Source organism: Hemitrygon akajei, chromosome 18 (assembly GCF_048418815.1).
Source record: "Hemitrygon akajei chromosome 18, sHemAka1.3, whole genome shotgun sequence".
In the NCBI taxonomy this organism is placed as follows: domain Eukaryota; kingdom Metazoa; phylum Chordata; class Chondrichthyes; order Myliobatiformes; family Dasyatidae; genus Hemitrygon; species Hemitrygon akajei.
In genome coordinates this window covers 31,248,176-31,268,075 of record NC_133141.1, presented here as the reverse complement: position 1 = coordinate 31,268,075, position 19,900 = coordinate 31,248,176, and the positions used below count along the sequence as shown (strand labels likewise).

General features: G+C 49.2%; 1 protein-coding gene across 1 annotated transcript in view; it reads left to right on the top strand.

The window, feature by feature from the left end:
- The window catches only part of LOC140741643 (low-density lipoprotein receptor-related protein 1-like), a 561,364-nt gene that overhangs the window by 161,648 nt on the left and 379,816 nt on the right, over positions 1-19,900 (top strand). Inside the window, 7 exon segments of the mRNA XM_073071927.1 lie at positions 5,601-5,729; positions 7,744-7,863; positions 11,379-11,492; positions 13,027-13,179; positions 14,981-15,103; positions 17,454-17,570; positions 18,693-18,821. Of these exon segments, the coding sequence (XP_072928028.1) occupies positions 5,601-5,729; positions 7,744-7,863; positions 11,379-11,492; positions 13,027-13,179; positions 14,981-15,103; positions 17,454-17,570; positions 18,693-18,821 (885 nt within the window).

Below are 19,900 nucleotides of genomic sequence, written 5' to 3'. Positions count from 1 at the left end.
AATGAATGCAATTTCTCTCTCACTTTAAACCCAGTGGACCCCGTTTTTCACTCTCTCTGTAAACCTAACAGACCCCATTTCTCTCTCCATTTAAACCCAGTGGTCCCCGTTTCTCTCTAAATGCAACAGACCTCATTTCTCTCCCTTTAAACCCACTGGGACCCTGTTCTCCACACCCTTTAAACCCCCTCTTCCCGCTGATGGGAGGCATGTCAATATGATACCCTATGTCCTCCATAAACATCTTTCTGTCTTTGTAACCCGCTCTTGCCCCACACAACCCTCCCCATTTTGGTGAACTTCCCTCTCCGCTCTACACCTCGCCCTCTCTCTTCCCCTCCCCCTCTCCTCTTGCCTTTTCTGCTCCTCCCCCTCTCTCTCCTCACTCACACTCTCTGCAATACCCCTCACTCCCCCTCTCCCACTCACTCTTTGTCCCCTCTCCCTCGCTCTCGCGCTCTCCCCCTTCTCCTCACACATTTTCTCCACCTCCCTCGCTGTCTCCTCCCCTTTTCTCTCTCTCCCCCTTTTCTCTCTCTCTCCCCCTTTTCTCTCTCTCCCCCTTTTCTCTCTCTCCCCCTTTTCTCTCTCTCCCCCTTTTCTCTCTCTCCCCCCTTTTCTCTCTCCCCCCTTTTCTCTCTCTCCCCCCTTTTCTCTCTCTCCCCCCTTTTCTCTCTCTCCCCCCTTTTCTCTCTCTCCCCCCCTTTTCTCTCTCCCCCCTTTTCTCTCTCTCCCCCCTTTTCTCTCTCTCCCCCCTTTTCTCTCTCTCCCCCCTTTTCTCTCTCTCCCCCCTTTTCTCTCTCTCCCCCCTTTTCTCTCTCTCCCCCCTTTTCTCTCTCTCCCCCCCTTTTCTCTCTCTCCCCCCTTTTCTCTCTCTCCCCCCTTTTCTCTCTCTCCCCCCTTTTCTCTCTCTCCCCCCTTTTCTCTCTCTCCCCCCTTTTCTCTCTCTCCCCCCTTTTCTCTCTCTCCCCCCTTTTCTCTCTCTCCCCCCCTTTTCTCTCTCCCCCCCTTTTCTCTCTCCCCCCTTTTCTCTCTCTCCCCCCTTTTCTCTCTCTCCCCCCTTTTCTCTCTCTCCCCCCTTTTCTCTCTCTCCCCCCTTTTCTCTCTCTCCCCCCTTTTCTCTCTCTCCCCCCTTTTCTCTCTCTCCCCCCTTTTCTCTCTCTCCCCCCCTTTTCTCTCTCTCCCCCCTTTTCTCTCTCTCCCCCCCTTTTCTCTCTCTCCCCCCTTTTCTCTCTCTCCCCCCTTTTCTCTCTCTCCCCCCTTTTCTCTCTCTCCCCCCTTTTCTCTCTCTCCCCCCTTTTCTCTCTCTCCCCCCTTTTCTCTCTCTCCCCCCTTTTCTCTCTCTCCCCCCTTTTCTCTCTCCCCCCTTTTCTCTCTCTCCCCCCTTTTCTTTCTCCCCCCTTTTCTCTCTCTCCCCCCTTTTCTCTCTCTCCCCCCTTTTCTCTCTCTCCCCCTTTTCTCTCTCTCCCCCTTTTCTCTCTCTCCCCCCTTTTCTCTCTCTCCCCCCTTTTCTCTCTCTCCCCCCTTTTCTCTCTCTCCCCCTTTTCTCTCTCTCCCCCCCTTTTCTCTCTCTCCCCCCTTTTCTCTCTCTCCCCCCTTTTCTCTCTCTCCCCCCCTTTTCTCTCTCTCCCCCCTTTTCTCTCTCTCCCCCCTTTTCTCTCTCTCCCCCCCTTTTCTCTCTCCCCCTTTTCTCTCTCCCCCCTTTTCTCTCTCCCCCCTTTTCTCTCTCCCCCCTTTTCTCTCTCCCCCCCTTTTTCTCTCTCCCCCCTTTGCTCTCTCCCCCCTTTTCTCTCTCCCCCTTTTCTCTCTCCCCCCTTTTCTCTCTCCCCCCTTTTCTCTCTCCCCCTTTTCTCTCTCCCCCCTTTTCTCTCTCCCCCCTTTTCTCTCTCCCCCCTTTTCTCTCTCCCCCCTTTTCTCTCTCTCCCCCTTTGCTCTCTCCCCCTTTGCTCTCTCCCCCCTTTTCTCTCTCCCCCCTTTTCTCTCTCCCCCCTTTTCTCTCTCTCTCCCCCTTTGCTCTCTCCCCCCTTTGCTCTCTCCCCCCTTTGCTCTCTCCCCCCTTTGCTCTCTCCCCCCTTTGCTCTCTCCCCCCTTTGCTCTCTCCCCCCTTTGCTCTCTCCCCCCTTTGCTCTCTCCCCCCCTTTTCTCTCTCTCCCCCCCCTTTTCTCTCTCTCCCCCCCTTTTCTCTCTCTCCCCCCCCTTTTCTCTCTCTCCCCCCCTTTTCTCTCTCTCCCCCCCTTTCACTCTCTCCGTCCTCCCCCTCACTCTCTCCCCTCTCCCCCACTCTCCCTCTTCCCTCCCCTCACACCCTCTGTCCTCCTCCTTCGCGTTCTCCTCCCCTCTTTCTCCTCCCCTCACTCTCCCTCTCTCCCCCTCTTCCCCATCTTCCCTCCCTTCTTTTCTCTCCTTCCTTCTCTTTCTCTCTCCCCACCCTCTCTCTCTCTCTCTCTCTCTCTGCTATCTTTCCTCTCCTTTCTCTCTTTCCTCTTTCTCTCTCTCTCTCCTCCCTCTTTTCTTTCTCTCTCCTTGACTCCTCCTGGGTCCTTGAGCTCTGGGCCTCCCTCTGCACACCTTCATTTGATGGACTGGTTAGTGGGACCACACCTGTGGTGGCGTGGACAGTATCCTCTCTTTCAGGGAAGGACATTGATGTGTTGGGAGCAGTTTGCAGAAGGTTAACAGGACCCATATCTGGAACTAACCTGTGTAATTTATGTGTAATTCATCTTTTCCTTGTGAATGTTGTGTATCTGATGCTGCTGCAAGTTAAGTTTTTTAATCGCACCCTGTGCACATGTGGACTTGTGCACCTGACTTTGTGCTGGTCTCCTTGTTCAAGGATGGATATTGCTGTTTTGGGAGCAGTTCAAAGAAGTTTTACCAGACTCGAGTGGGAAAGCTGGTGAGACCACATTTGTGAAGCACGCTAAGTTGCGTCGTCTACTTTTCATGTTATATGTTAACAATCTGAACAACAGAATTCATGGCTTTGTTGACAGGTTTGTGGGTGATACAAAGATTAATGAAGGGGCAGGTAGTGAGGAAGCAGGGAGTCTGCAGAAAGACTTGGACAGGTTAGGAGAATGGGTAAAGAAGTGGGAGATGGAATACAATGTCAGTAAGTGTATGGTCATGCGCTTTGGTAGAAGGACTATTTTCTAAATGGATAGCAGATTCAAAAATCAGAAGTGCAAAGGGACTTGGGAGTTCTTGTGCAGGATTCCCTAAATGTTAACTTGCAGGTTGAGTTGGTGGTGAGGAAGGTAAATGCAATGTTAGCATTCATTTTGAGAGGACTAGAATTAAAAAGCAAGGATGTAGTGCTGAGGCTTTATAAGGCATTTGTTAGACTGCATTTGGAGTATTGTGAGCAGTTCTGGGCCCCTTGTCTAAGAAAGGACGTGCTGGCATTGGAGAGGGTCCATAGGAGGTTTACACGAATGATCCTGGGAATGACCCCATGGGGTACATCCCAGGCTATCTGACCATTCCTTGTGAGAGAACTCACCGATTCCAGGGATAAGGTGTGTTTGATGGTTCAGGACCTGTGCTCACTGGAGTTTAGAAGAATTGAGAGTGAGTCTCATTGAAACCTACCAATATTGAAAGCCCTAGATAGAGTGAATGAGGAGAGGATGTTTCCTATAGTGGGAGAGTCACTAGAGGACATAGCCTCAGAATAGAAGGACATCCATTTAGAACAGTGGTGAGGAATTTCTTTAGCCAGAGGGTGGTGTATCTGTGGAATTCATTGCCACAGACGATTGTGGAGGCCAAATCATTTGGGTATATTTAAACAGAGGTTGATAGGTTTTTGATTAGGAAGGTCATCAAAGGTTACAGAGAGAAGGCAGGAGAATAGGGTTGAGAGGGATAATAAATCAGCCATGATGGAACGGCAAAGCAGACTCGATGGGGCTGAATGGCCTAATGCTGTCTGATGTTTTAGTCTTAATAAGTTGGAAATGGTGAGAATGAATGTGTTGCTGGATGGCAGGACATGTTAGGACTGGACTGGACCATCTCAGATCCACAAAGGGTTTTGACAGTGAGTATGTGGATGATTGCCTCCTGCTGTGGGAGAATCTCATTTAAGGGGCGATTGAGGGAACAGAGACTGCATTCTGCAGAGTTTCAAAGAAAGAGGGTGTGGACTGAAATTCTTAGACTGCTTAATGACAAGGATGAGTCTTAGAATTGTCAGAGACTTACACCCAACAAGTTCAAAGTATGTTTATTATCAAAGTACAACCTAAGATTTGCCTTCTTACAGGCAACCACAAGAACCCATGAAAAAAAGACCATAAACAATAAAAGTAAGGGAGTAGGATTCAGAGCAAAAATGAGTCCATAGACAAAGCCCGGAGCAGCCAAAGTAGGCCACAGCTTCAGCCTCATTTCAGTGCAAAGCTGAGTAAGCGTAACAGAGCAGTGAGCAGAACTGGCCCAATCCTCTTCTCTGGTCCTTCCTGACAGCTTGCCTTTTCAATCCATTTGGCCTAGCGTTAAATCGTCCAAACATCGGGTCGTTCTTTATTCTTGGACCTGGGCCCTGTTGCTCTGGATGTGGACCCTGCTGCCATGTTTCAGTCTATAACTGACCTTTCCATATCGGCCTGGCACTTAGATCGATCAGACATCAGTTTAGGTGATTGGGCCTCAATTCTGCCTAGTATCTGCCTCAACTTCACCTTGCACCCAAATGTGAGGTGGTGCTCTTTGGGAAATCAAATCAGGATGGGTTTGACAGGACAGTGCAGGAGCAGTCCTTTCGGCCCACAATGTTGCAACTATCAGTGTGCCCACTTAAATCTCTCTGCCTCCATGTGATCCATATCCCTCCATTCCCTGCACATTCATGTGCCTGTGTTAGTACCCCTTTACCGTTATCTGCCTCCACCACCAACCCTGGCAGCACATTCCAGATACCCACCCCTCTGTATGGGAAAAGAAAATCCCCCTCCCCCCCACATATCACTTTCAGCTTTTCTCCTCGCACCTTAAGTGCACTGTCCTCTAGAGAATTTTACCCCCGGAAGAAAAAAAAGAGATTCCAGAGATTCTCTTCACCCTATATATGCCTCCCATAATTTTATAAATCTCCCCTCAACTGCCACCTCTCCACAGAAAACAGCCCAAGTTTTTCCAACCTCTCCTTTATAGCTTGTACCCTCCTTTGCCTCCTTTGGTGGTGAGGGAAGTGCCTGTGATATATTGGGTAGAGTCCACTACTCTCTTGCAGCTTCTTATGTTCCTGTGCATTTGAATTGTTGTACCAGACTTAGCTACAGTCACATGAATAAGGTGCAATGAAAAGCTTACCTTCAGCAGCATCATAGCATTAAATAAGTAACTTTCACAAGAAATACATAAGTTATACTTAATTTTTACAAAAAAAAAATTAGAACAAAAATGAAATCCATTGCAGTGCAAAGTGATCACAGTGTTGCTGTACTGAGGTGGTGATCAGGGTTGTGCTGGTTGGTTCAGGAACTGAATGATTAAAGGGAAATAGCTGTTCCTGAACCTGGAGGTGTGGGATTTCAGCTGGTGTGCTCCTGTTCCTTCCATCCTCATCTCCAGCTTCCCTCCCTGTCTTCCAGCTCCCAATTCCAGTTGCAACCTCTACAGTGAGTTTGAGTGTGGTAATGGGGACTGTGTCAACTACAGTCTAACCTGCGATGGAGTGGCTCATTGCAAGGACAGATCTGACGAGAAGCCATCGTTCTGCAGTAAGTTGCCTCGTGAGCCATCTGCAACAGAGTTGTGCAGTGTGGCACCGTTCAGCCCAACATGTCCATACTGTTCCAGATTCTCATCTAAGCCTATGTATGTTCCTATCTATAGCCCGTTTGCCTATGCTTGCCCATATCCCTTTGAACCTTTCCTATCCATGTACCTGTCGAAGTGTCTTTTAAATGTTGTTAATGTACCTACTTCAGCCCCTTCCTCTGCCAGCTCATTCCAATACGGACCACCCTCCGGGCAGAAAAGGTACCTCTCAGGTCCCTTTTAAATCCTTTCCCCTCTCATCCTAAACACTGGTTTATGCTCCCTGGCTTTGGACTCCCCTGAGGAAAGATCTAGTACTGTACACCTTATCTATGCCTCTTATAATTTTAAACATTTCTATAAGATTGTCCTTCATTCTCCTATGTTCCCATAACTCAAGCCCTCTAGTCTTGGCGATATCCTCTTAAATCTCCTCTGTACTCTTTCCAGTTTAACCACATCTTTTCTATAACAGGGTGGCTAAACCAGTAAGTACACAGTACTCCAGTGCGGCTTCACCAATGATTTATACAATTGTCCCACCATTCAATGCTCTGACTGATGAAGGCATCAAACATCGTTTTCACCACCCTGTCTGCCTGTGATGCAAATTTTAATGAATTATGCATTTGTACTCCAAGGTCCCTTTGATCCATTACGCTCTATAGTTCCCAACTGTGTATAGAGTAATTCCTACGCTGGTTTGACATTCTAAAATTCATCAGCTCAATATCTATACTGAAATCCATTTGCCATTCCTCAGGCCACTTCCCTAACTGTTCAAGACCCCCTGTAATCTACAATAAACTTCCTCATTATTAACCAAATCTCCTATCTTCATGTCATCTGCAAATTTATTGATCAAGCCTTGTACATTCACTTCTATATCATTTATAAAAATAACAAGTAAGAAGTGTCCCAACACTGACCCCTGACCCCTGCAGCACACCACTAGTCCCCAGTTCTGTTCTAAGAAACAACCTTTGACCACCATCTTTTGCTTCCTACCTCCAAGGCAAGTATGAATTAAACTAACTAGCTCTGCCATGTTCTATGAGACCTATCCCTCCAGACATGTGGGACCATCTGAAGGCCCTTGCTGAAGTGAACATCCACTCTCATCTACTGAGTTAAATTCCCCTGCTGTTCTTTGGCCCATTTCCCAAGTTGACCTACATCACCTTTGAAACCATGAACAATCTTTTTCACTGTCCACAAGCGCAGTAAACCGTGACCTCCTATGTTCTCATCCAGACTGTTAGCATCTCTGACCAGCAGAGGTTGAATGGTTTATTATTATCATCACATATACTGAGGTTCAGAGAAAAAGTTTGTTTTGCATGCCACCCATATAGATTATTTCATTGCATCAGTACATTGAGGTAGAAGAAGAGAAAAGCTGTCCTTGAGCCTGGTGGTTACATGCTTTCAGGCTTTTGTATTTTCTGCTTGATGGGAGAGGGGTAGAAGAGAGAATGTCTGGGGTGGGAGGAGTCTTTGATTATTCTGTCTGCTTCACTGAGGCAGTGAGAAGTGTAGACAGAGTCCATGGAGGGGAGGCTGGTTTCCTAATGTGCTGAGCTGTGTCCACAACTCTCTGCATGTTTTTGTGGTCACATGCAGAGCAGTTGCCTTACCAAGCCGTGATGTATCTGGGTGGGGTGCTTTATATGGTGCATCAATAAAAATTGGTAATGGTCAACAAGGATATGCCATATTCCTTTTGCCTCCTGAGGCAGTAAAGATGCTAGTGAAGCTTCTTAGTCACGATCTCAACATGGCTGGACCAGGACAGGCTACTTGTGATGTTCACTTCAAGGAATCTGAAGCTGTCAACCCTCCCAACCTCAACACTGCACTCCTTTCTGAAGTTAATGACCAGCTCTTTTGTTCTACTAATGTTGAGGGAAGGCTGTTGTCATACCAAATTTGCTTGACCTTACCCCATGCAGTCAGTGGTTCTGTGTCTTTCAGGCAACCGCAAGTGTAAGAAGGGCTACAGGCGCTGCTTGAATGGACGGTGTGTCCCTGTTGGAAACTGGTGCAACGGCGTGGACGAGTGTGGTGATAATTCTGACGAAGCTTTCTGCAACAGTGAGTTTCCAGTTTGAGGGGGCGAGAGGAGGGACGGTCAAGGGGGGTGGTGCGCTGAGGCTGGTGAGCCGTGCTCTGAGGGGCAGCATAGAGGGAGTGTCATGGGAGCGGCGGTGAGGAGGGAGCACTGAGGGAGGGGTGGTGAGCAGAGAGCACTGAGAGAGGGATGAGGAGGGATCTATGTGGGAGGGGAGCTGTGGTCACTACAGGAGCTTTCTCGTGTCCTGGCTTGTGGTAGAGGAAGAAGCCCAGAATGTCGTCCTTCCCCACAGGCCTTTCGTACAGTGGATTTAAAGGGAGTGAGAATAAGATCCAGTGGACTTGAAGGGAGCGGGAAACAGGGACCCTGCAGGGTTTAGAGGGAGCGGGAAATGGGACCCCAGAGGGTTTAAAGGGAGCGGGAAGTGAGGTACAGTGGATTTAAAGGGAGTGAGAATACGGTCCAGTGGACTTAAAGCAGAGGTTCCCAACTTAAGGTGCCCACACCCCCGGGGGGTGTGAGATGGAATTTCAGGGGGTGCGACAAAGAGTGGCTTGTGTCCTTGAGTGACGAGTCACGAGTCATCACTCAGCCAGTTGCCAGTGTGCCTTGAGAAGTGGTAGTAACGTTTGTCCCAAGCACACTCCAGTCTCCCGCTGCCCGAGTCGAGAGAGACGTAAACTCACTCCAGTCTCCCACTGCCCGAGTCAGCATTGAGGATTCTCATCAGTGTTACCTGGGAAGTTCCATCTCAGAGTTGAGGAGTCTCTCATCAATGTTAGCTAGAAGGTTACATCTCAGAGTTAAAAATCATCTCATAATGCCAAAATCTTTATACATCCCAAATCAACCATCGAGTAATGACTTCGCGTTAAAACCAAACCCGCAGACAGTAGATAAATTATTCAATTATAAAATTTTAAAAAGCTGTATTTTGATAAAAAGCAGCTGCAGTCATTCATTCGTATTTGTCTCAATGCATTAGAGAAGTTTTTGAATTTTGAAGGTTTTTTTCTCTTAGAAGGTTTTTTTCTTGAATCGTTGATAATTTTGAATTGTGTTAGTTGAGGAGGTATCATGGTTAGCACCAAGGACTTTGACTTGTGTGATGGGAGTTCATATCTCCGGTAATCATCAGAAATAGGTGTGTAAATTCAGTAGAGAGTAGCCTAATAAGTTGCATCGTGTCCCCGTAGCATTTCCACTTGACGATTTATCTTGGCGTAACCGCAGATAATATCGTAATATAATATTTGAAAGCGTATTTCTCGCGATACTTTGCTATAGGCGTTCTGGTTGAGTAAAGCGGTCATCCCTGACTTAGATAGTTTTTCTCATATAAGCTCATATTTTTCTCTTTACCCTTAATCATGTCAAAAAGAAGGAGATGATTTTTAACTCTGAGATGTAACCTAGCTAACATTGATGAGACTCCTCAACTCTGAGGTGTAACTCCCAGGTAACACTGATGAGAATCCTCAACGCTGACTCGGGCAGCGGGAGACTGGAGTGAGTTTATGTCTCTCTCAACTCGGGCAGCGAAAGACTGGAGTGCGCTTGGGACAAACGTTACTACGACTTCTCAAAGCACACTGGCAGCTGGCTGAGTGGTGACTCGTGACTCAAGGACACAAGCCACTCTTTGTCGCACACCCCTTGGGGGTGCGGGCACCCCAGGTTGGGAACCCCTGGTTTAAGGGGAGTGGGAAATACGGACCCTGCAGGGTATAAAAGGAGCTGGAAATGGGACCCCGGATGGTTTAAAGGGAGCGGGAAGTGAGGTACAGTGGGTTTAAAGGGAGCGGGAAAGACGGACCCTGCAGGGTATAAAAGGAGCTGGAAATGGGACCCCGGAGGGTTTAAAGGGAGTGGGAAGTGAGAGACCCTGGAGGATTTAAAGGGTGTTGGAAATGGGACGCCAGAAGGTTTAAAGGATGTGGGAAGTGAGGTCTGGTGGGTTTAAAGTGAGCAGGAAACAGGACTTCAGTGGGAATGGGAAACCAGGCCCCAGTGAGTATAAAGGGTGGAAGAAACGGGGTCCCAGAGGGTTTAAATGGTGCAGGAAATTGTGAACGTTGTCTCTCATGTTCCGATTAAATCTCTCCCCTCTCGCTTAAACCTGTGCCCTCTAGTTCTTGATTCCCCAACCCTGGGAAAAGACTATGTGTCTATCATGGTATCATACATCCACCTTAATACATCATTCTCACTCCCCCCCTCCCCCATCCACCTTATTTTCCTCCTTACTTGGATTCACCCATCACCTGCCAGCTTATGCTCCAACCCACCTTCTGTCCCCCCCCTTTATTTCCAGTTCTTGATAAAGGGTTTCAGCATGGTGACTGTTCATTTCCCCATAAATGCTACCTGACCTACTGAGTTCCTCCTGTGCTTTGGGTGTGTTTCTGCACCCACCACCTGCCAGCCGTTGCACCTCCCCTTTCCCCCCACCCCTCATCTCTTCATACCAGCTATCTCCCCTCCAGTCCAGATGAAAAGTCTTGACCCAAACTGTCAACTGTTTATTTCGTTCCACGGACACTGCCAGCCCACTGAGTTCTTCCAGTACTTTGTGTGTGCTTCTGAATAAAATATTCCCCATTCTTACCTCTCAGTCCCATATTGGAGGCTGGTCTAATTCATTAAGTTGGTTAGCATTCTGAATGAAATAATCCAACATTGGCTTAGCGGAAGTCAAAAGTATTGAGTACAGCAGTTAAGATGTTTTGTTAAGGTCATATAAATCATTCGTGAAGCCAAATTTGGACAATTCTGTGCAGTTCTGGTCACCTAGCTACAGGAAAGTTGTCAATAAGATTGAAAGAGTGCAGAGAAAATTTACAAGGATGCTGCCGGGACTTGAGGACCTGAGCTACAGGGAAAGGTTGAATAGGTTAGGACCTGTCCTCCCTGGAGCACAGGAGAGTGAGGGGAGATCTATAAAAAATTGAGGGGTATAGACAGGGTGAATACATGCAGGCCTTTGTCCCTCAGGTTGGGTGAGACTAGAACTAGAGTTTAGGGTGAAGGGTGAAATACTTCAGGGGAATCCTCTTCACTCAGAGGATGACAAGAGTGTGGAATGAGCTGCCAGTGGAAGTGGCAAATGAGGGTTCAGTTTAACATTTAAGAGAAGTTTGGATAGGTAAGTGAATAAGAAGGGTACGGACGGTTATAGTTCAGGAAAAAGTAGATGGGACTAGGTCGAAGTCCAGGCTGGCATGGACTAGTGGGGCTGAAAGGTCTGTCTCTGAGCTGTAGAATTTTATGATTCTTTCAACAACAGCCTCTTCCCTACTGCTTTCCGGTCCTTGAACTGACCTGAAAAACTTCATCCTACTGCAGGATCCACACTTCCCTCCACTTGCACAGACTTTGTTAGGTCTGTTTTATGTAATTAACTAAACTTTAAATATGTGTAATTAAAGTTCATGTGAATTATGTTTGTGTGTACTGCTGCAAGGGGCTGATTTTCATGTTAGTTATACCCTGGGTGTGTAAGACTGTAACTTTAAACTTGCTAAACCTATTGCAGAGACGACGTGCACGTTGGAAGAATTGCGGTGCCGAGACGGAACCTGTGTGGGAAACTCAACCCGGTGTAACCAGGTTGTAGACTGTCCTGATGCCTCGGACGAGATGAACTGCTGTAAGTGATTCCAAACTCCCAATCTGCACTGGAGGCTGCGGAAGGGATGGTGAGAAGGGGGTATTGCATAAGGTTCAGTAGGGTGGGAGCGCTGCACTGTGGCAGATGCTGTGAGAAGAGAATTGGAATAGGTTTACTATTGTCACACGTACCGATGTACAGTGAAAAAGTTGTCTTCTAAACTGTTCATACAGATCAAATCATTGCAATCAATCAATCGACCTTACAACAGTGGGTTAGAAGCTGTCCTTGAGCCTGGTGGTACATGCTTTCAGCCGAGGGGATGGTGGCAAGGTGTGTGCAGGACTGAGGGGCGTAGATATGGTGAATGCAATGCACACTGTCTTTTACCCCAGGGTTGGGGTTGTGTTTTAGGCAGCTTTGAGCCTGCAGGCCTCCTACAGGAACAGCGGCACCATCCACTGGCCTGTTGTGGCACTGCAGTGTGACCGAGATGTGTTTACATAGAAAATAGAACAGCATGGAATAGGCCCGTCGCACCACCTTGTCTGTGCTAACCTATAGGTTGAGCATTCCCCCTTATTTGAAAATCTCTGAAATTTGAAGTTTTTTTGAGCGCTGTCATATGCCACAAGTAGAAAATTTCACAAGGCGCTAGGAAGGTTCCCAGGTGATGTGCAGGTTTCTACGCACCACATACAGTTCTGAGAGGTGATCTCACATACCCCAAGTGGGGCCTGCAATTTACCTCTAATCAAATTCAATCTTTTTGTTTTTATACCTTGCATAAAGCATAAAAAAGTGAAGTACAAATACAGTATTTTAATCAAAACATGGCATGGTAGGTGGAGACTGAAGATATTGTTGTACAACGGCTGATTCAACTGATCTCTCGATACTGTTGTGCTGCTTTTGCCACCCTGCACACATTATTTTTTCATTATAATAATGGTATGTAATAATTTTTACTGTAATGTGTGATAAAGGAGTGTAAGAGAAAGACTGCTCACCAGTAGCACATAAATTCAGAGTTGGGAATGATGTTGATGCCAAACAGCCACTGACTGTCCACCTGGGCAGCTGATAGCTTACCTCTAATGTGCCCGTTATTGTTTCATGCACAAAATCAGTAAATCTATTAGATAAAACTATCTTCAGAGTCTATGTACAAAATGGATTTTGTGTTTACACTTGGGTCCCATCCCCAAGCTATCTCAAATATTCCAAAATCCAAAGCACTTCCAACCCCAAGCATTTTGGATAAGGGGTGCTCAACCTGTAATTAAACACTTAATTTAAACTAATCCCTTCTGCCTACACAATGTCCATATTCTTCATTCTCTGCACATCCATCTCTGGTTAAGAGATTCTGGTTGGGCTGAAGGGTCCTTTCCTATAAATGTGAATGTTAAATGGTGTGTGTGTATGCAAGGTTACTTTTCTTAATGTAATGCAGAAGATTTTAATCATCAAACTTGTGTTTCCTCCCTCTCTGTCACCAATCTCCCACATCCCTTTCTCCCCTCCTCCCTCCCTACCTTCCTCTCATCTCCTTCTCCCTAACCTGACACAGCGACAGTCACAGACTGTGTTCACTACTTCAAACTTGGGGTGAAGGCTGACTCATTCATCAAGTGCCCAGCCACCACCCTCTGCTACCTGCCTTCCTGGAAATGTGACGGCTCGAACGACTGTGGGGATTACTCAGATGAGCAAAACTGCCCAGGTAAGCAGCTTGTATCTCCGAGTTCTTCACTGCCTGGTCAGAGCAGTACCAACTGCTTTTTCTTGGCATACCCCTCTTGAAGGTGGGTGTGAGATACCTTCCCTTTGTACTGCCTCAAGGCTGCTAGAGAGAGTACAGCCACTCAGGCCGCTTCTGAGCTTTAGTGGAGCAGGGTTTAAAGGGAGCGGGAAACGGACCCTGCAGGGTTTAGAGGGAGTGGGAAATGGGACCCCGGAGAGTTTAAAGGGAGCGGGAAGTGAGGTACAGTGGGTTTAAAGGGAGCGGGAAAGACGGACCCTGCAGGGTATAAAAGGAGCTGGAAATGGGACCCTGGAGGGTTTAAAGGGATTGGGAAGTGAGGGACCCTGCAGGGTTTAAAGGGAGCGGGTAGTGAGGTACAGTGGGTTTAAAGGGAGCGGGAAATACGGACCCTGCAGGGTTTAAAGGGAGTGGGAAGTGAGGTACAGTGGGTTTAAAGGGAGCGGGAAACACGGACCCTGCAGGGTATAAAAGGAGCTGGAAATGGGACCCCGGAGGGTTTAAAGGGAGTGGGAAGTGAGAGACCCTGGAGGATTTAAAGGGATTGGGAAGTGAGGGACCCTGCAGAGTTTAAAGGGAGCGGGAAGTGAGGTACAGTGGGTTTAAAGGGAGCGGGAAAGACGGACCCTGCAGGGTATAAAAGGAGCTGGAAATGGGACCCCGGAGGGTTTAAAGGGAGTGGGAAGTGAGAGACCCTGGAGGATTTAAAGGGTGTTGGAAATGGGACGCCAGAAGGTTTAAAGGATGTGGGAAGTGAGGTCTGGTGGGTTTAAAGTGAGCAGGAAACAGGACTTCAGTGGGAATGGGAAACCAGGCCCCAGTGAGTATAAAGGGTGGAAGAAACGGGGTCCCAGAGGGTTTAAATGGTGCAGGAAATTGTGAACGTTGTCTCTCATGTTCCGATTAAATCTCTCCCCTCTCGCTTAAACCTGTGCCCTCTAGTTCTTGATTCCCCAACCCTGGGAAAAGACTATGTGTCTATCATGGTATCATACACCTCCGTTCAATCTAGCCCAGTCTCTTAGGCTCGAAGGAATAAAGTCCCAGCCTACCCTTCGTCACCCTATAACTAAAGCCCTCAAGTCCTGGGAACATTCTGGCAAGCCCTACTCTTCCCATCTGAATGACAACTTGCCTATAATAGTATACACAATACTGTGGTAGTGGTCTGGTATACAGGGTGGTGAAGAAGGCCTTTGGCATCCTGGCCTTCATCAGTCAGGGCACTGAGTATAGAAATCGGGAGCTAATGTTGCAGTTGTTGAAAATGCAGGTAGAGTATTGTGGTCAGGTTTGGTCACCGTGCTGTAGGAAGGGATGCCATTATACTGGAAAGAGTGCTGAGACTCGACAGAGCTTGGGCAAGTTGGGACTTCATTCACTGGATCACAGGAGATGGAGGGGTGACCTTACAGAGGTGTACAATCCATGAGGGGCACAGCTGGAGTGAAGGCATATAGTCATTTCCCCCAGGGTTGGGGAATCATGAACCAGAGGGAACAGGTTGAGAGGGGAAAGATGTAATAGGGACCAGAGGGGCAACTTTTTCACCCAAAGGGTGCTCTGTATATGGAACGAGTTGCCAGAGGAAGAGGTTGAGGCAATTGGACAGGTACAAGATTGGAAAACGTGGAGGGATATAGCCTAATGGGACTGGCTCGGATGGGAACTTGCACGACCAAACTAGGCCAAAGGGCCTGTTCCCCTGGTTTTGAACTGGGGTTTCTGTGAGATTAACGTGCTGCTGTTTTCCCGCTTACAGACCCGCGGAGTTCCAAGTGCAACACCAATTACTACGGTTGCCAGAGTGGCCGATGCATTCCCTCCAGCTGGGTCTGTGACATGGAGCAGGACTGCGAGAAGGGAGAGGATGAGACTCAATGTAGTAAGTGTCCAACTGCTCTCTGTTCCCTCCTGGATTCTGTACGCCTCCCGGACCCCACCTGCTCTCTGTTCCCTCCCGGATTCTGTACGTGTCCCAGACCCCACCTGCTCTCTGTTCCGTCCCGGACCCCACCTGCTCTCCGTTCCCTCCCGGACTCTATACATGTCCGGGACCCCACCTGCTCTCTGTTTCCTCCCGGATTCAGTACGTGTCCCGGACCCCACCTGCTCTCCGTTCTCTCCCGGACTCTGGACATGTCCCGGACCCCACCTGCTCTCCGTTCCCTCCCGGATTCTGTACACGTCCCAGACCCCACCTGCTCTCCGTTCCCTCCCGGACTCTGTACATGTCCGGACCCCACCTGCTCTCCGTTCCCTCCCGGATTCTGTACATGACCTGGACCCCACCTGCTCTCTGTTCCCTCCTGGATTCTGCACATGTCCCGGACCCTCCCTCCCTCCTCCTTCGTCAGTTTGCAGAGGAAGGGGTGTGGGGGCTCAGTGGGTAGAATCTCCTTGACTCCTGTGTCCAGGTCCTCGGGTCCAGTGATTATTGAGGTTGTGTCAGCCCTCCACTTTTTGGGATCCCCACATGATCTATCTGCTGTAAAAGGGGCGATTGTCGGGTTTCTTTTCACAGGTCCTCAAGCGAGAACTTGGATGGATGGGAAAGGTTCCTCGGGTAAATTCGTGACCTGGTTTATTACTGCCACCCATACTGAGATAGAGTGAAAAGCTTGTCTTACACACTGTTCGTACAGATCAGATCATTGGCCTTGACGTAGAACAAGGGAAACAATAACAGAGTGCAAAATAAAGTGTCACAGCTGCAGAGAGAGTGCAGTGTAGGCAGGCAATAAGATGCAGGCTCATGACAAGGTAGATTGTAAGATCAAGAGTTCATCTTATTGTACCGGAGAACTGTTCCATAGACTGATAACAGTGGGGTAGAAGTTGTCCTTGAGCCTGGTGGAACGTGCTTTCAGGCTTTTGTATCTTCTGCCTGATGGGAGAGGGGGGAGAGAGAATATCTGGGGTGGGTGGGGTCTTTGATTATTCTGTCTGCTTCACTGAGACAGTGGGAAGTGTAGACAGAGTCCATGGAGGGGAGGCTGGTTTCTGTGATGTGCTGATCTGTGTCCACAACTCTCTGCAGTTTCTTGCGGTCACGGGCAGAGCAGTTGCCGTACCAAACCCTGATGCATCCATAGAGGGCACATTGTGTGGTGCATTGATAAAAGTTGTTTGAGGTGGCAGGGAGATGACAAGTTTATTTTGCCTGGTGAGGGAGAAGAGGCATTGAAGAAAGAACAAAATTAGAACAAAAAGAAGACAAAGTCCATTGAGAACACAGCGTTGCTGTACTGAGGTGCTGATCAGGGTTGTGCTGGTTGGTTCAGGAACCGAATGTTTGAAGGGAAGTAGCTGTTCCTGAACCTGGTGGTGTGGGACTTCAGGCTTCTGTACCTCCTGCCCGATGGGAGCTGTGAGAAGATGGGATGGCCCGGATGGTGGGGATCTCTGATGATGGACGATGCCTTCTTGAGGCAGCACCTCCTGTAGACACTACCCATGGTGGGGAGGGAGGGATGTGTCTGTGATGTACTGGGCAGAGTCCATGACTCTCTGCAGCTTCTTACATTCCTGTGCTTTTGAATTGCCATACCAGACCGTGATGCAGTCAGGACACTCCCAACAGTACATCTGTAGCAGTTTGTTAGTGTTTGGTGACAAGCCGACTTCAGGCTTCTGTACCTCCTGAGAAGCTCAATTAGAGCACAAACCAAGTCCATTGTGGTGCCAAAGTGGTCACGGTGTTTCTGTACTGAGGTGGTGATCAGGGTAGTGCCGGTTGGTTCAGGAACCGAATGTTTGAAGGGAAGTAGCTGTTCCTGAACCTGGTGGTGTGGGACTTCAGGCTTCTGTACATCCTGCCCGATGGGATGTTGGGGATCTTTGACAATGGACATTGCCTTCTTTTGGCAGCATCTCCTGTAAACAGTATGGATGGTGGGAATGAATATTCCTGTCATGTACTGGGCAGAGTCCACTACTCTCTGCGGTTTATTATGTTCCTACGCAATCAAATTGCCATACCAGCCCGTGATGCAACCATTCAGTACATTTCCAGCAGTACATCTGTGGCAGTTTGTTAAAGTGTTTGCTGACAAGCCGAACTTCCTTCAACTCCTGGGATGCCTTCTTTGTGTCTGCATCTCTGTGCTGGGCTCAAGAAACAAAAAAAGAAACAAAGACCATTGTTGTACAAAGTGTCAATGTACTGAGAGGGTGATTAGGGTTGTGCTGTGTATGGGTGCAGGGTATAAGGAACATCTCCTTCTCTTCTGCAGATAAGTTCTGCCGCTATTCTGAATTTGAATGCAATAATCACCGGTGCATCACCAGTCGGTGGGTCTGTGACGGTGCAGATGATTGTGGCGATGGTTCAGACGAAGATGAACGTTGTGGTGAGTATATACATGGCCTTCTGAGAGAGTCAACCCCCACGGATTTCCGGGAATTTGTGATTTTCATTTGCCACTCACCATTCTCCTCCTCCACCTTCCATACTGTCCCATCTAGGATTTAAATAGTGAAGGAATGGTTAGTAGATAGGTGTCAGGTGATGCATTTTGAAAAAAAACACAAAGTAGGACTTGTGCGATGAATGGTGGGACACTTGGGAGAATGATGGAACAGGGGGACTGAGGGGTCACAGGTAGACAGGTGTTTGGCACATTGACCTCCATCTGTCAGAGCATTAAAGTTGGGATGCTGTGTTGCAGTTTTACAAGATGGTGAGGTCGCATTTGGAACATTGTGTTCAGTTTTAGTCGCCCTGCTATAGGAAAGATGCAATTCATCTGGAAAGAGTGCAAAGGAGATTTATATTTGGATGTTTTGGAGGACTGAAGGGACTGAGTTACATAGAGAGAGGATGGGCAGGTTGTGACTTTATTCCTTGGTGTGTAGGAGACTGGGAGGTGACCTTATAGAGGTGTATAAGATCATGAGGGACAACTTCTTCACCAAGAGGGTGGTGGGAAAATGGAACAAACTGCCAGAGGAAGTGGTTGAGGCAGGTACAATAACATTTAAAAGGCAATTGGGCATGGACATGGATGGGAAAGGTTTGGGGGGAATACGGACCAAACGGGATGAGTTTAAGTGGGAATCTAACAAGTTGAACTGAAAGGTACATTTCCTTGCTCTTTGACTCTATGCTCAGGTACAGTGACAAACTTGTCAGCAGCATCACAGGCAAGTTGAACCAGGCAACACACAAAACCAAAATTAAGCATAAGTTCTACAAAGTGATTAAAAAAAAAACGTAAAAAGGACATCAGACCCACTATCAGAGACAGCTGGTTGGTTAGTGCAAGAGGTGGTCTGTGGCCTGTGGCTTGGTTGTGTTTCATTGCCAAGGTAGAGTTTAAGGTTGTGCCGATTGGTTCAGAAACCGAATGGTTGAAAGGAAGGAGTGACGCCTGTAGATACAACTGATGGTGTGGAAGGATGTGCCCATGATGTTTTGGGCAGAGTCCACTACTCTTTGGTTGTTAATGTCCCTACCTTGATGTCCCCTGTAGTGATGGCCACGTGTGGACCGGATTCGATTAAATGCTTGGGATCCCACATGTGTGTTCCAGCTGCTTGGAAATGCGATGGGGACAAGGACTGTCCAGATGGTGCAGATGAGAGTGTGGCAGCTGGCTGTGGTGTGTATTGCCATGGGAGGGATCCATCAGTGAATGGGGAGGGGCGGTGAGGAGGGGGCGCCGTGCTGTGGGAGAGGCGGTGAGGAGGGGGCGCCGCACTATGGGAGGGGAGGTGAGGAGGGAGCGCCGTGCTGTGGGAGGGACGGTGAGGAGGGAGCACCGTGCTGTGGGAGGGGCGGTGAGGAGGGGGCGCTGTGCTGTGGGAGGGACGGTGAGGAGGGAGCGCCCCGCTGTGGGAGGTGCGGTGAGGAGGGAGCGCCGTCTGTGGGAGGGGCGGTGAGGAGGGGGGCGCAGTGCTGTGGGAGGGGCGGTGAGGAGAGTGCGCCGTGCTGTGGGAGGGGCGGTGAGGAGGGAGAGCCGTGCTGTGGGAGGGGCGGTGAGGAGGGAGCACCGTGCTGTGGGAGGTGGAGGGAGGAGGGAGAGCCATGTTGTGGGAGGGGCGGTGAGGAGGGAGCGCCGTGCTGTGGGAGGTGGAGGGAGGAGGGAGCTCCGTGCTGTGGGAGGTGGAGGGAGGAGGGAGTGCCGTGCTGTGGGAGGGACAGTGAGGAGGGGAGGGAGCGCCGTGTTGTGGGAGGGGGTAGGGTGGAGGGAGTACCATGCTGCGGGAGGGTCGGTGAGGAGGGAGCACCGTGCTGTGGGAGGGACGGTGAGGAGGGAACGCCGTGCTGTGGGAGGTGGAGAGAGGAGGGAGTGCTGTGCTGTAAGAGGGGCAGTAAGGAGAGAGAGCCATGTTGTGGGAGGGACGGTGAGGAGGGAGAGCCGTGCTGTGGGAGGGATGGTGAGGAGGGAGCGCCGTGCTGTGGGAGGGTCGGTGAGGAGGGAGCACCGTGCTGTGGGAGGGACGGTGAGGAGGGAGCACCATGCTGTGGGAGGGACGGTGAGGAGGGAGCACCGTGCTGTGGGAGGGACGGTGAGGAGGGAGCACCGTGTTGTGGGAGGGACGGTGAGGAGGGAGCACCGTGCTGTGGGAGGGGCAGTGAGGAGGGAGCGCCGTGCTGTGGGAGGGGCGGTGAGGAGGGGAGGGAGAGCCATGTTGTGGGAGGGGTGGGGTGGAGGGAGCACCGTGCTGTGGGAAGGAC